The 15,247-nt window shown below is 49.0% G+C and overlaps 1 protein-coding gene across 5 annotated transcripts in view; it reads right to left on the reverse strand.

Moving 5' to 3' along the window:
• The window catches only part of CAD (carbamoyl-phosphate synthetase 2, aspartate transcarbamylase, and dihydroorotase), a 425,465-nt gene that overhangs the window by 21,992 nt on the left and 388,226 nt on the right, over positions 1 to 15,247 (reverse strand). For all 5 annotated transcript variants that reach the window (XM_069605502.1, XM_069605501.1, XM_069605500.1 and 2 more), the window contains 3 exons: positions 11,874 to 11,948; positions 11,199 to 11,411; positions 10,093 to 10,218 (listed from right to left, as the gene is read on the reverse strand). In XM_069605502.1, the coding sequence (XP_069461603.1) occupies positions 10,093 to 10,218; positions 11,199 to 11,411; positions 11,874 to 11,948 (414 nt within the window). The remainder of the gene's footprint in view (positions 1 to 10,092; positions 10,219 to 11,198; positions 11,412 to 11,873; positions 11,949 to 15,247) is intronic.

The raw sequence follows: 15,247 nt of genomic DNA on the forward strand, positions 1-15,247 counted from the left end.
GCCCTGCGTCCCCTTCGGCGCTGATGGATCCTTTTTCTTCGACGAAGAAGAGCCGTGGGTTGTGTGCTTAGGCCTATGGGGTCTATGTGCGTCCTTGTCGCCGGGGTGTTCATCCCCATAAGCAGGGCGTGAGCCGAGCCCATCGGGGCCGGGGACGGACGTCGAGGAGCGCGAGCGCTCCTTCTGGGGGTTAATGACTTCCCTAACGGACGTCGAGTTATCACCCTCCTCGTCACTTTCTGTAACAGCGGTGGCGGGTGAGGAAACTGACTTCGACATAGCGTAGTCCTCCCACCTCTTACATTTTCGTTCTTTAAGAGTTCTTGGTTTCAAGAGCTTACAGGCCGCGCAGCTGTCCTCCTTATGATCGAGGGGCAAGCAACGATTACAGAGCTTGTGTTTGTCCTTCCAAGTGTATTTGCCCCTACAGCGTGGGCAAAACTTAAAAGGTGTCCTCTCCATAGCTGAGGCAATAATAACTGGTGATAACAACCCCAAGGGAAAGATAGGGGAGAAAGAAACACATTCTCAAAGAGAAGATAAAAGTTCGAACCCCCACTCTCCCTACTGTATGTTGGCCGGCGAGGCCAGGCCACGTGTTCGGCAGCGCCGAAGGATCTCCTCCGTCTCTTCCCCTACGTCGAAAACTTGCTCGGCAGAGAAACAGCTTCACAGCTAACGTCGAGGGGAGGGATCTTTAACAATATAAGTATAATTAAGGACCGAGGTCCGTAGTAAGTATTTGCAATGTCTCTCTAGGAGCTCCGCGTAAGGCGACCAGAAGCTGGGCGGAAAAAAAACAATCTGAGGGACCTCGACGCGTGAGGGATTGTGGGTACAACGCACGTCACTATAGGGATAGTGTTACAGACACGCCTTGTCGACGTCCCCTTTTTCGACTACGAAAAACAAAATGCAATACTCCGCAGTGACCACTGGATGTCGGACCTATGCACAGCATGTGATTCTAAGCAGATTAACAAACATCAGAAATACTATTACAGTTGCTTTTCAGATCAGTGGAACACAGACTGAAATAAGCAATAACTCACTTATTTTAGGTTGGCACACAGCTACCTCAAGGCAAGTAAAACCTACATATCTTTTAAGTTGCTGGTCGCTCCTTTAAAAAGTAAGTATAACCTAAGGCAGACTTATTCTAGACAGGCTAACAGCAAGTCAGGGGAAGCAAGACCCAAGTGGGGCACTCATACATTTATATCCCAACAGGAATAGTAAAGTGAAGCCAACAGCATTACGTTTGGGGAAGAGGCACAATCAATTCAACAGGTGAGTAAATTAACCTTATGTATATACTTTTCAGAATGGCACAACACATATTCAAGCTAAGTAAGAACGTGTGTTACTGTTCACTCTCAGAGTTACCAACCAACTCATTTACAAGAAAGTAAACTTATTTTATTTGTCCATTTATAATGCGCCGGAGCCCGTAGGCATCAGGGCGCAGAAAGTAAAGGCAGAAGAGGACAGAAAGGTTTGATGAGAGCGAGCAGGAAGAAAGAATCACTCAAACAATAGTCTTCACCCCTTTCCTGAACTTCAAAACTTTTTTTCGGCGCGCAGGAGTTTGTTCTCTTTTCTAGGCAACAGGTCCAACCCTTAGAATGTCTCCCGTATTCTTGGAGCAGGATTGTTCCTCAGTGGCAGAAGGGGGGCACAGACAGTTCAGGAAGGCACAGAAATAGCAGAAGTCAGAGTTCTTAAGGTAGAGTGACCAAGCAAACTTTCACTTTGGGGTTAGTTGAGGGTCCAGGGACTTCTGAGCAGACACCCTAGGCAGATTCCAGCAGTGGGCGGGCCTGGTTGAACTGGATGAGAGGACTTCCAATCACAATAACACCCAAAGCTTTACAAATACCCCAGCCAACACAGTACCTTATCATGGAAGAAGAGTTGCAGCAAGACTTCAGGATCTGCAGCCAACAACCCAGTCCTTAAATTCCTTCATCATTAAGATGGGACATGAATGACTTTTGCAGCAGGGATCATGGGGAAGGCCCTAGGCAAGAGGATCTTCAAATGCTTTAGTCGCACAGAAGAGGCTCCATGCAAGAGTTTCTTCATGGCTGGATGCAGCTCTGTGGTTTTTGTGCCCTTTTCAGGAGCCAGAAGACAGAATATCGAACGTCAGATTCTTGTCAGTTTTCTTTTTCTTGTTTTGTTTGTGCTTGTTGATCCTATGTCTGGCCCTTCTCCCCTCCCCTTCCCCTGGCACTTCTCCCTCTCCCTCCCTCCCTGCACTTGCACAAACCTCGATGTCACTGGGCCTAGTCAGATTGTTTCTTGTTCCCTTCCCATGCCTTGTCACGCCTTGAAACACTTGTATAGGCACGCTATACATAAAATATTCATTCATTCACTATAAATAAACATCGTTCGTCGTTTGTAAGGTCCAGCACTCTGGTAAGGGGACTTTTCAGACTCAATTCAAGTCTCTGGAGGTCCAGCAGGATGCCACCAAAGTTTCACCTCGATTTTTGCAGCACACAATGGCTCGAGCTCCCAGGGTATTACATCTCGGCAAAGCTCGCAGCACAACGTGGGATGGCTAAAAATGAAGGTCTTCGAGTCGTGGATCTCACCAGGCTCTGGGTCGTCCTTTTCGGAATCCCCTCGTCGATTGGAAGGAAGGGTAACAGCAGGCTCTGGTTACAGTGCTGTAAATCGATACAGCTGTTGATTTTTCATCTTCCCCTTCAGTTTCAGCTCCAGTGGTTGACCTGTCACCAATTCCTGGTTCGGAGTGTTTATCAGGAGCTACGGCACAACTCCTGCATTCGCTCCCTGAATTTCACAACAAGGAGCGGTCTGGAGGTCCAATCAGGGCAGCCAGCCCCCCACCCCCAAATTGGAGATTGCTCATTTCAGGCAAGGAGCAAGACAAAGGGCTGCAGAGTTTTGGACTCCTCCCTCGCTTCCTGCCTTTCCAGACACTCTGGAGCCTTGGCTAGGAATTCACAGGATCCCTGCTGAAGACTAAACAGCCACTGAGGTCGTACCCACCTACAATGGCAGGGGAAGACCCTCAAACCAGCAAGCACACAAGAAATGGCAATTATTTTTTTAGCAAAATAGTGGCCTTTCTGCAAATTACCGAGGCTGAATTACCAGCCTGAAAGTAATGAAGTCTAAAAAGTCATAACAGTAGTTACACTGCCACCAGCAATTCAAGGAAACTTGCAATTGTAAAAAAATGTTACCAGGTAAGAAAGGGGATACATTTTATCCCGCCAGCTCTCCACATAAGATGGTGTTTGCTGGCTCGCTATATAAAACGTAAAGGGACTGAGGGCGCTAGAGGGCCATCCAAGATGGCTGCTTAAGTCTCAGCTCCCGTGTAGCCCCGCATCAATCCTGCCTGATCCTGCGGATCCTGGCGCTGCTGTGTCCCGGAACCCCTGTCCCTGAAGTGCCAGCCTCCTTAACAACACTCTCCCGAAATTTGGAGGAAAATCGGCGCTCCCTGCCCGAAAATCGGCCGAAGCGGCCCGACGGCCGAACAGCGCAGGGCCGGCCCACTCGACTCCACGCTCCCAGGGCCGGCCAGTCTAACTACATCGAGCACCTCCCGTGCGGTCTACGGAGTGTGTGCCCAGAGAGAGGGCGAAAGATCAGCAGCGGGCCGAAGAACGTGCCCCGGCCGGTGACTAACCATTGGGTGATCCTGACTTCCCTCTCTCCCCCACGTGCAGCGGAGACAACAGTCGGTGGATTGGGCGGCTTCATCGTCCGCCCCCATCTGCTCCGGCAGCCGGCTTCCCAGCCGTGGGCCGTGGAGCGTAGCCTCACCCCCCCGCTGAAGAAGGCGGTGAAGAACCAGAGGGAGCAGCAACGACGCGAGGAGTTGGCGTGCGGCTGTGCCCCCAGCAGCCTCTTCATCTGAGCCCGGCCTCTTCCACCGAGCCCGTCCGGCGATCGGAGCCCGGTCAGGAGAAGCATTAGGAGAGCGTGCCCAGTTGGTGGCGTCCCAGAGGCTGCCGGGAGGTAAGGAGGGGTGGAGAGACTGCGACTCTCCCCAGGAGCTGTCCCGAGGGGTGGGGAACCCGCTCCCCAAGCTAAACTTACACACCAGCCCCCGCCAGTCATGGATTGTTAACACACCCGTGCGCTCGGAGCGCTTGAGGTACCCTGTACTACTACACACGGATAAGGACATTAGACTACCCCCACCTCCTCCTCCTCCTGCGCTAGATTTGCCCGAAAGGCCCAACGTTAAACATCCCGGTCATCTATCAAAGGCGGCCCATGACAGCCCATAGGGCGGGCATCCCTCGTCACACATCAGTCCTGCTACGAAACCTATCATGCAATCTGCGCCAGCGGAGGAGGCCTCCATATACGACGAGAGCCGACCCCCCCACCCTACTCCTGTACTCCCGCTAAATCTCCTATTACGCTCAACCTCGCCCGAGAGAACAGCAAACGCAGGAGAAAATGGAAGACTTTGTGGAATCTCTATGCACCAATCTATTTGGCCGTGAGGCCTTGTCCCAACTATTTAGTATTGAGAGAGCCCACAGGATTCCCGCGACGAGACCAGCTCCAGGCGCTCCTCCCAGGCCAATAATACGAGGTTGCTGAATTACAGAGATCGCAATGCCCTGCTCCGTCTCGCCAGGGAAAAGGGCGAGCTAAGCTACGACGGGGACACAATCCACTTTTATCCTGACTTTTCCCCAGCAGTAGTTACAAAGGAAAACATTTGCTAGTGTCAAACAGAGACTCCGTAACAACCAACTGCCGTATTCAATGCTCTATCCAGCACGCTTGAGAATCCAGCACGAGGGGAAGGTCCAGTTCTTCCAAACCCCAGACGAAGCAAATCTGTTCCTGGATCGCCTAGGTCTCCCAGATCAGAACCAGGCTCGCCCCAGACCTCAAAGAGACAGGAACCCCAGGAATCCTCCTTAAAAGGCACTTCAAAGCTACGCACAAAATGCGGCACAGCAGCGCAGAGTAAACCAGTTCATTTACAGCAGTACGAGTCGGGGCAAGGTCACTTGGGAGGCCCCAGGTGCCCCCAGCACAGCTACTGTTCAGTTACTGTTTGCCTACGTTGAGTCGGTACATTCGGGGTGTGATCTAACGCCTCGGCATGGCGACTCCATGGGCCTTCTTGGTTTTGTGTTGGGTAATTCAGAAACTCCCGGCGGGCCAGTTTGGGGTTGCCCGCCCAGGGGAGAGTTACGTTTCGGGCCTGTTGAGGTTAGCCCGTAGTTCGAGCCCCTCGATGTTAAGGAGAAAGTTAAGCGCCACCGGATCACGACTATCCAGCTCCTTGCCAACTCCCTGCCAACTCCCTGCCGAACCAGTCACCGCACCGGGGCCCACAGCCCGGGAGCGAAGACCCCGACGAAAGCTCAAATACGGGCAGACCTTCGCAACCCATGAAACCAGAAACACGGCTCGATATAAAATCTAAGTCGCCCCATTCAATGTTCTAACGTGGAATATAAGAGGCGGCAACATTCCGGCTAAATCCAGGAAAATTCTGCAATACCTAAGGCGCCACGAAGTGGACGTAGCATTGATTCAAGAGAATCATTTTACTCAAGGGAAAGACCACCAGTAGGCCAAAAGCTAAGGGCTGTCACAGATATTTTTCATCTGACTCCACATACTCGAGAGGAGTCGCCATCCTTATACACAGGCGGCTCAGTTTCCGGCTACTACACACGGCAAAAGACGACGAAGGCAGAGCACTATTGGTGAGCGGCATTATCGCAGGTCAGAAAGTGACCTTTGTTAATTCTTATGCTCCGAATATAGATGGCCCCGACACCTTTTTCTGGGTGTTAACACAGCTCTCGTCGCTCAACCCGGCAACAATCGTCTGGGGCGGAGACATGAACACGGCGATAGATCCTATAAGAGACAGATCGACGACCACTCAACATCCACCCTCCAAGGCCAGTCTCCAGATAAAAGAAATTTGTAAAGCATTTGATTTACAAGACTCGTGGAGAGTCTCTAATGGGGATCAGCGTGAATACACCTTTCACTCGACAGTCCACAATACAAGCTCCAGGATTGACTACTTCTTCACCTCAACAAACGCCCCCGTATTATGCGGCCAGTGCTCCATCCACCAGAGAACACTCTCAGACCACTCACCAATCCTCCTTAAGCTCAAACCAGCCAACCCTGCTCCGTCGCTACAGCGTTGGCGCTTTAAACAGGGATCACTTCAGGACGAGGTCTTTGCATCCGAACTAAGAGGAGATCGACGTGTTCCTGGAGGCCAACCTGGGGTCGGTCACCTCAGCAGGCACAATCTGGGAATCCTTAAAATGCTTCATCAGAGGAGTCTGCCTCGCCAAAGAAAATGGCATTCGCAAACTTATTAGGAGCGAGCTTACAACCAGCGAAAAAAAATTGAAGCAACTCGAGATCCAGAATCCGAACAAAACCAACCTGCAGTCAGCAGTCGCTATAAAAAGCGAACTGCAGAAATTCAACGCTGCAGCGGAACGTGAGGTTAAGTTTCTATACCGCACCAGCCAAGTCCGTCAATATGGTGAGGGCCAGAAACCAGGAGCTCTACTGGCAAATCTAATCAGAGCCGACAACAAGCAGTCCCAAATCGAAAAGATCAGAACCAGGCAAGGAGAGGAAGTCCACACGGATGAAAAGATAGCAGAAGAATTTAGGCTTTTTTTACCAAGATCTCTACAGCGCCAGGCTCCCGAAAGACTCGAACCTCCCTCTGAAATACTTAGAAGACACTGAACTCTATTGGGTCGAGCATCAGCTACGCGAACCTCTGAATTAACTGATTTCACAGGAAGAGATCCGAGCAGCTATAAAAACCCTACCATCCTCCAAGGCACCAGGCCCTGACGGCCTAACGGGTGAATTCTATAAAGCCTTTGCAGAAACCCTGGCCCCCCCTGTTGTCAGCAGTATATGAGGAAGCGTTGGAGCGTGGGTCCCTTCCTCACTCCTCCCGCGAGCCAATGTCATTCTACTACACAAATCAGGAAAACCACCGGAAGAATGCGCTTCATACCGCCCGATCTCACTGCTTAACCTGGACAATAAAATCCTTGCCAAAATCCTAGCGAATAGATTGATGCCCCTGATGCCTGCCCTGGTGCTAGCTGACCAAGCGGGCTTTATACCAGGCCGCAATACGACCTTCGGCATCCGAAGAATGTTTGGAATCATCGAGGCTCTTGACCCAGCAGACCAAGCAATTGCAGTCCTGTTAGACGCAGAAAAGGCGTTTGATTCGGTGGAGTGGCCGTTTATGTTCCTGGTTCTCACCAGGATGGGGTTGGGGGCTCACTTCATCAAGCTTGTCTCCCTCCTATACACCAATCCACAAGCTAATATCGTAGTGGGCACGGCAAAATCACCCTTAATAAACCTACAGCGTGGCACAAGACAAGAGTGCCCTCTTTCGGCACTAATATTCGCTCTGGTAATGGAGCCACTAGCCTCCAATCTGCGGGAACTCTGTCAACAGAGGGGTCTCATCATTGGCCCACACAAGCTCATAGTATCTCTATACGCCGATGACGTGGCCCTATATATACGTGACACAGAGGTTAATCTGAACCCAGTCATGCGGGAAGTCATCAAATTTGGGGCGGCCTCCGGATTGAAAATCAATCATTCAAAATCAGTCTTCCCAATGACCCGAGACACGAAACAGTTTGCCGATGACTTCGGACTCACGTGGAGAACCGTCGGGGTTTGATATCTGGGGATCCAGCCGTCGCTGGACCATCAAGTAGTGTTCCGGGATAACTATGAAGAGGTGCTCAAGTCCCTGCACAACAAGGTTTCTCGCTGGAAGACACTCCCACTGAGACTCTGGGGCAGAACCTCATTAGTCAAAATGGTAGTGTTGCCAAAATTACTGTACCTCTTCAACAATATACCGCTGTTACTACCACAATCCTTCTTGAAAAGGCTCAAAAGATTGGTCCTTGAGTTACTCTGGGCTGGCAAACCAGCTAGAGTGGCGTATGCGATACTGACACTCCCCGTGTCCAGCGGCGGCCTGGCCCTCCCTGACCTTGAAGGATATTTCTGGGCAGCCCAAGCACAGTACCTCAGCCACTGGTATGCTACGCAAACAATCCGCCCTCATGTACAGGTGGAACGAGCCCTAGTGACTCCCAACCTCCTGACTGCAGTGGTCTTCGCCCAGCTCCCCGTTCCCAATCGCACGATGAACGTGATGCTCACAACATACAAGGTCTGGAGGACTGTGGCGAAGAAGTTGTGGGTGCACACAAGGTACTCTCCCCTCTTGCCAGTCAAATCTATCCCTGGAATTCCTCTGACATCAGAGAAAGTGTTTCACCAGTGGGTTGATAAACTGCATATACGATCCCTAGGGGATCTATTCACAGAAGAGGGTTTCATAACAGCAGACCAAGCCAAACAGAAATGGGGCAACACTGCGCTAGATGTGTTCCTCTACTTCCGAACTCGCAACACCCTGCAGACCCACCTACCAGACTTCCCGCGACAACCACCTACGTGGCAATTGCTGCACGATGTCATTCAAGCACAAGGAGACGGCAGGTTGGTGTCGGAAATATACAAAACTAACTACTGGAACACCCCCCCCCCCCGCGAAAACCAGATGGGAAAAAGCGCTAAATACAAATATAACAGACGCAGATTGGAGTCACATATTGAATCAGACTCAGAAAATTGCACTTAATTCAAACTTATTCATTTCAATTTCCTTCACCAAACATACTACACACCGGAAAAAGCTATCAAACACCATCCCGACATCCAGGCAGAGTGCAAGAGATGCAGAACCATAGCCGCGAGCTTTATACACTTGGCATGGGAATGCCCTGAGGTAGCCCCCTTCTGGAACAGGGTGCTAGATACGTCAACGGCAATCGTGGGAGAAGCAATACAACCGAGATGCGCGGCAGCCCTGCTGGGGATGACCAGACTGCTATCCGCTCCTTCGAGGAAACTGGCCGGAGTCCTACTAACACTGGCCCGCAGGAGAGTCGCCCTGGCATGGGGCCACGGCCCCCCTCTGTCCTACACAGCCTGGCGAAAGGACCTACTCTATTACCAGGATGTAGAGGCAGACTTCATTAAACTTCTTCCTCAGCACGCGCGCCCGCCCGACATCTGGGGCCCGCTGATAACTTTTCTGATAAATGAAGAAGAAACCTCCTCAACAGGCACTTCGGAGTCAGGCAACGCACCCAGATACAGTCTGAAGTCAGGCCAATAATCCCCGGTGCGAGGACTCAGTAGGGCTAATTGTTGCCCACCAGCATATCGGCCTTGTGGCGGCGGGGGGGGGGGGCGGGCGGCCTTGTGGCGGCGGGGGGGGGGGTCTGGGAGCACGGGGAGGGGGATGGAAAGGGTCTAAGTTAACGGCGCAAAGTTGATAATCCACCCTAATGTGGGTGTGTAATTGTTCGGTCTGTTAAATACCAAAAATAAAGATTTTAAAAAAAATAAAACGTAAAGGGGGATGAAAATCCCTCTTTACTACTTGCAAACTGTAGTTCACCCAAGTACATGAAAGAAATTAACAGAGGAGCCCATAGGAGCAACCCAGGTTGTAGGAAACCAATGGCGAGACATAAAAAGGTCACTCATAAAAAGAAAAAAGTGTCAAAGCCCAGGTAAGAGGGGAAAGAGATTCCCTTCACCTAGGGACAAGGTAAAATAGTTACCTAGTCAAAACTAAATGTTCTGGGGTTGACGCAGGTCAGGAAGATTTATCATCGATATGAAAATCTTACCTAACATAGTAGAAAAGCATTGTCAGTGAGGGAATGGATTGGGAGGTCCTGGGGAAAGAAAGGCAGGTGAACTGCAAGGGGAAAAAGCACAAATGTCAGGCGAGTCACTGACCCCAATGGCAATCACACTTTAGGATGTTCACCCTAACAAGGATACAGCAGGAAGCAATATTCAGTGTGACGATTAATGCCTCACCAGTCAGCACAATACTAGTTTCTGTATGACAGGCACTCACAAAAATAATAGCGCCTGCACTAAGTGGGTTAAACACAAGTGGAAACAAGTTGGATTCCCCCGAAATGTCACCTACCATCACTTCATAACACTCACCGTCATCCCATTGACTGTCCCAAGCTCTTCCCGGATGGTAAAGACATCCAACAAAGCCTGCGTGGGGTGCTCGCCCACCCCGTCTCCGGCATTAATCACAGGTTTCCGACAGTTTTGTGCAGCAAGCTGGACAAAAAGAATGAACAAAACCGTTAAACGGCATGTATCATCACCTCTTCACTACAAAGGCGGCTGAGGCGCCATTACCAGGCCACAGTCCCAACAAGACAAGTCACATATTGGTAAATTCTGTAACTTACAGTATCCATTTGCATCTAAATATCTCTATGAAGTTACATATTGCCACTTCTAAATACGTACAACAAAATAATTTTACAAAAAATAAAATAGGAGCTCCACAAGATAGCAAAGGGATTAAGTTACACTCTCTGGAAAAAAAGCCCCTTTCCATTTTTTCTGCACGTTTGATGGATAATGGGTTGATGTCCAGTGGGGTCGCAATGGAGCAGGGTCCAGATTCACACCTATTAGTGTATACTACTTTCTAAAAAGGTTGTTGGCCATTGTATCACCATAGTACCTATCCAACAGGCATATATCGGCTTATGAGACGTAGCCACACAAGAGACAGGCTTTAGTAAGGATGGTGTAAGATTCTTTCAAATAGAGTACATGGATCTCGGAGCTTTAGCCAAAATGTTTTTTGCAACTAAATATTTGCGAATAAAGTAGAACCAGTATACTCCATCACTGAACATTTAGTATACATATGAATCTAGGTAGAATAGATATATGCCTATGAATAGATATAGAGAGCCAGGAGGGGGAAGGGAGAGTGTGGTGCTGAGCCAGCAAGACAGGCCGACAGAACCACACACAGCGAGCAAGTAATTTTTATCGAGACTGGCCTCTTAAAAAATGTGCCAAGTCATTTTGGGGATTTTTTTTCGCAGTGTAGTAGATTTATCGATTTTTTTAATACGTTTTGATTTTGCAGCAAATATCTATGGGGGGCTGCAGCCCTCCTTTTATCCCCCTACATTAGCCCTAGCCCCAACCCCACACATTTATTTTTGGCAAAATCTGTTGCGGCAAAACCTTGCATTTCCTTCAAGAATGGACCGGTTTCTTGTACATGTCTGTACCTCTACCGCCCCCGGCTGGGGATGTCGCAGCACCATCACATCAGCGTAGCAGCTCATGGTCTGCACGGAATCCACCAAGGTCTCTCCTTTTTGTGCAGACGACGTTGACTCAGAGAAGCTGATCACTGAACCTCCCAGACGATACATGGCTGATGAGAACGAGCTGCATGTCCTGGTGCTGACTTCATAAAACATGGAGGCCATCACCTTACCCTGTGTTAAGAGAGGAGACAGCCCAAATAAGGAGACATTTGAGCATCAACAAGGAAAGGTGCATCTATGCAATGCCATACCCCCCTCTCCCTACTAGTACTGGAAGGCTATTCGATTCAACTAAAAATAAAATAAGTTAGGCTTGAGCTGTACGATCTAGATTATAGGCTGGATGTTTTTGCGTTAACAAAAATTAGGAATTTGAATATCATGGAATATCCCCTTATCCCTCCAAAAGCAGATTCTGGAATATCTCTTGACTGTCCACAAGCTGTTTTCTAAAATGTATATTCTACATCAAAAGTATCTACTTTTACATGGGAAGCAATGGTACATCCTGTTCTACAGTAACCCCATTTATAAACCCAAACCAAATATATGCAAGCTTCATGGACTGGCTGGAAAGGGCTCTAGTTGCCTCTGGCTTGACAAAATCAAAGACTGCCTGTGTGAGCAGCTCACCTTCAGAATGTCGAGGCTCCGCTCCTTTTGCACCATCATGCGCAAAGTGTGTGCTACATTGAAGAGGTGAGACATCTGTGCATACAAAATAAAAACACAATCATTGGACACCTAGGCAAGCAGCACATTAAAGCAACTGAGCATGCGTTCCATGGCCCACCCATCCCGTTTCAAAGCTTCTTCAAGGCACACTAAAAGCAATCCAAGCCGCCTCCAAAAAAAGGGTTTCCACCCATCTATGCTGCCTGATAGAGCTGCAGCTTGTGAGATCTGTTCTGCTCGGATAACAGTCACAGCTGTGACCGCCAGGAATAAGTTACTTACCTGTAACTCCGGTTCTCTAGCTTTGGTATCCATCATTTTTCGCGTCATCAGGCTGGGAATCCTCGGCAACACATAGCAGTTTAAACTAAACAAACTTTCATTTCCTTTTGTGCTCTAGTATAGTCACTTTTGGGTCATACTGCCCACAGCCAATAGTAACATCTCCCTTGGCTCCTCCCCTGTCGGCCATCTTAAGATTTTGGCAAGCGCATGTGAGGCGGTACAAGCCAAAAGAAGAGCCAGGGTAGGCAGGAGGGTCGCATGTGAATCGATAACACCCAATGGTCTGATGTTATGCCCTCCCATACGTGGGCGCGAAATGAGTAATGCGACCCCCGTCAGGTCTGTACTACATAAATTGGTAGTGTGACTGAGCAGCCAGACTTACAAAAAGGTTGAACCTGGTTTGGCGCGCTGAGTAATACCCAAGAAAGACCTCACCAACAAGAAATGGCGAATAAAGAAGACCAGGGCCATTGTGACACAATGGTCACCCATGGGTGCTATACTGCAGCCGCAGCTGAGGATTCAGCCTGCAGTAGAGAAGCACAATGGTAGGAACATTAAACCACAGCCACCAGCCAATTAAAGTAGTGAGGATAACATACAGAACGTTATATGGGTAAGTAGGAAAAGGTACTGAGTAAACCCCCCCCCCCCATCACTCCACATAAGATGGGGGTGTGCTCGACCTACAAAGAGAAAAGGTAAGTAAAGTCAATTTCACTTTACAATTCTTGGGAACTGTAGTACACCCAAGAAAAGGTATTTAAACCTTAAGAGAAATCTAAAGTATTTCTCTGACACTGCACTGAAGGTGCGGTGTGCCACCGTACAAAAAGTAGATGCCCATGGAGTTTGTCAGACTCCAAAAACAAAAAGGAACCAGATAATATAAAAGGTCCTAATGTCCAGCAAGAGAGCTCGGGGTCTCTAAGGTGGGAGGAGTGAAGCACTTAAATGAAAATCCTCCCCAACACTAGCCAGGAAGGTGGTATTGTTGGGTATTCTAGTTTGGTAGGCTGCCGAGTAAGCCACTTTCCTGCCAAAGGCATAGATCTTTTTGCTTTCTCCATCAGGCTGGGCCTACGCAATGGTCAGAGGTGTGCCCCGTCCCGGTCCTTGTAGTGGCGACAACCAAGGAATTGGATTTAAGCGGACCTCTGATGTACCGAGGGTCGATGGGTGCTAGCCTGAATATTCTCTTGATGCATGAGTTGACCGCTCTTTTAAGGCTTGGTGTATGTTGGGGAGAATTCTCAGAAATGTGCCAATTCCTCTCTACATTAGAGACCCCTAGCACTTTTGCTGGACTCTAGCACTTTAAATTTTAACCTGGAGAGAGAGAGAGACCTTTTCCCACTCATGTATTTGTTCTTGTGATCTTGACTATTTATTCGGGTTTCTGGAGTCTGACAAACTCCGGCAAGGACAGCCACCCTGCTGGGTGAGTGACAGCTAGGCTGGAATGAATGGGAGAGAACTGAATAAAAGGTGAGTCTTTTTAGCTGGAAGGCAGAGTCTACCACTGGACGAAGGAATCCAAAGAAGAACTGGAAGAAGACGCCTGCTGCAACTCCTGCACCGTTGGTTGGCCCGGTGAAGCCCTGCTGCTGTGCTGAAGCTCCAAGTTTGCCTCGACAGAGAAGCTCTGCAAAGACGACTTCTCCCCTTGAGTTGGTGGGACCAATCAACTCCAAAGTATGCCACCTGGACATCTGTCTCAGAGCTGGTTGAATTGCTGCAGTGTTGCTAGAAACCGTATAGCCAGGGAGAGGAACACTAGTTTGTGTGTGTTGCTTTTAAGCTGGCCTAGAGCTCCAGGAAGATCCTCCGGACTCCCATGAAGCAGGACTGACCAGGCCTGAGCCCCCTTAACAGAGTGTGGCACCCCAGAAGCAAGAAAGGCCCAGTTCGACAGCCAGGAACTGCGGTGTTGCTGTTTACGGTAGACACAAGGAGCTGAAACACGAAAGTGCCACTTATTTGAAGTTTGCCGGTTACGGACGGTTGTGGTGCAGGAGTCCCCAGAAGTCGTCCTCTTGTCCCCACGACTGAGGCCCAGGAACAACAGGATCTGCAGAGCTGCACAGGAACAGAGGTCATCCGCTGCATCTTTTCTTCAAACCAAAGGTACTGTAAAGTGTGAGAGAATTTACCTCTCACTGTAGATTTGTTTGCTCTTCTACTTCACAAGTCTCCCAGCTTGTGGCCCTACATTTGATTCTTCTTTCTTCAAAGACTTCTAAAACCATTGTGCAAAGACTTACTCCCCTTCAATTGGCTCCATTGACATCAACATTGGCTTAGCCTGGTTCCCTTTCCCTCCTCTGTTGTGTTGCACCTATCCTTCCAGGAAGGGGTTAACTTACTCTGCATTAGGGGGGGGGGGCTCAAAAGTAGCCTGCTTAAAGAAATAGAGCCCTCTTGTTTATTCTGTTTAACCCTTCTTTTTATACACTCGCGGCCTATCCTATATGTAACATTTCTATGTTAATGACCACAAGTCTTAGTTATTTATGTCACCTGAGGGTGTAGGAATTGTCTGCGAGTCATCCCCAATGGGATGTTACTGAATCTAGGAAACCTAAGTGTTGATTCCTGAAGTATATTTGAGTGTTACTTTCATATTGTTCCTTCTGAAGAAGGCTTGTTTAAATGACTGGTAAATAAATTAATTGTTTTATCAAGAAACCTTTAGTTTAAGTGTTTATTTGAATACTTGTCACTGTGAATCTCTCTGTAACTGCATTACTGCTCACATTGACCCCTCTTAAAATAAGCCCGGTTGCTAGGCTACACTACCAACCTGTGTGGTTCAGACTTCTATCAAAGGTTGGGTCCCTATTGCCAGGAGGCTCAGGTTGTTGTAGTGCACACTAAGGGTACTACCCCAAATCTTTACCTGACAGTATAAGAGAAGGCTGAATATGCCTTTGGATAGATTGTAGGAGGGTGATACATTGTGTGGTGGATTTCTTGTCTCCTAGAATGTCCTCCACAAAATCTGTCAACTTGCGCCTCCTGGGTCTCTACTTTGAAATGTTGGG

The sequence above is a fragment of the Ambystoma mexicanum genome, chromosome 4p (genome assembly GCF_040938575.1).
Source record: "Ambystoma mexicanum isolate Mex_15411 chromosome 4p, UKY_AmexF1_1, whole genome shotgun sequence".
NCBI classification, from domain to species: Eukaryota; Metazoa; Chordata; class Amphibia; order Caudata; family Ambystomatidae; genus Ambystoma; species Ambystoma mexicanum.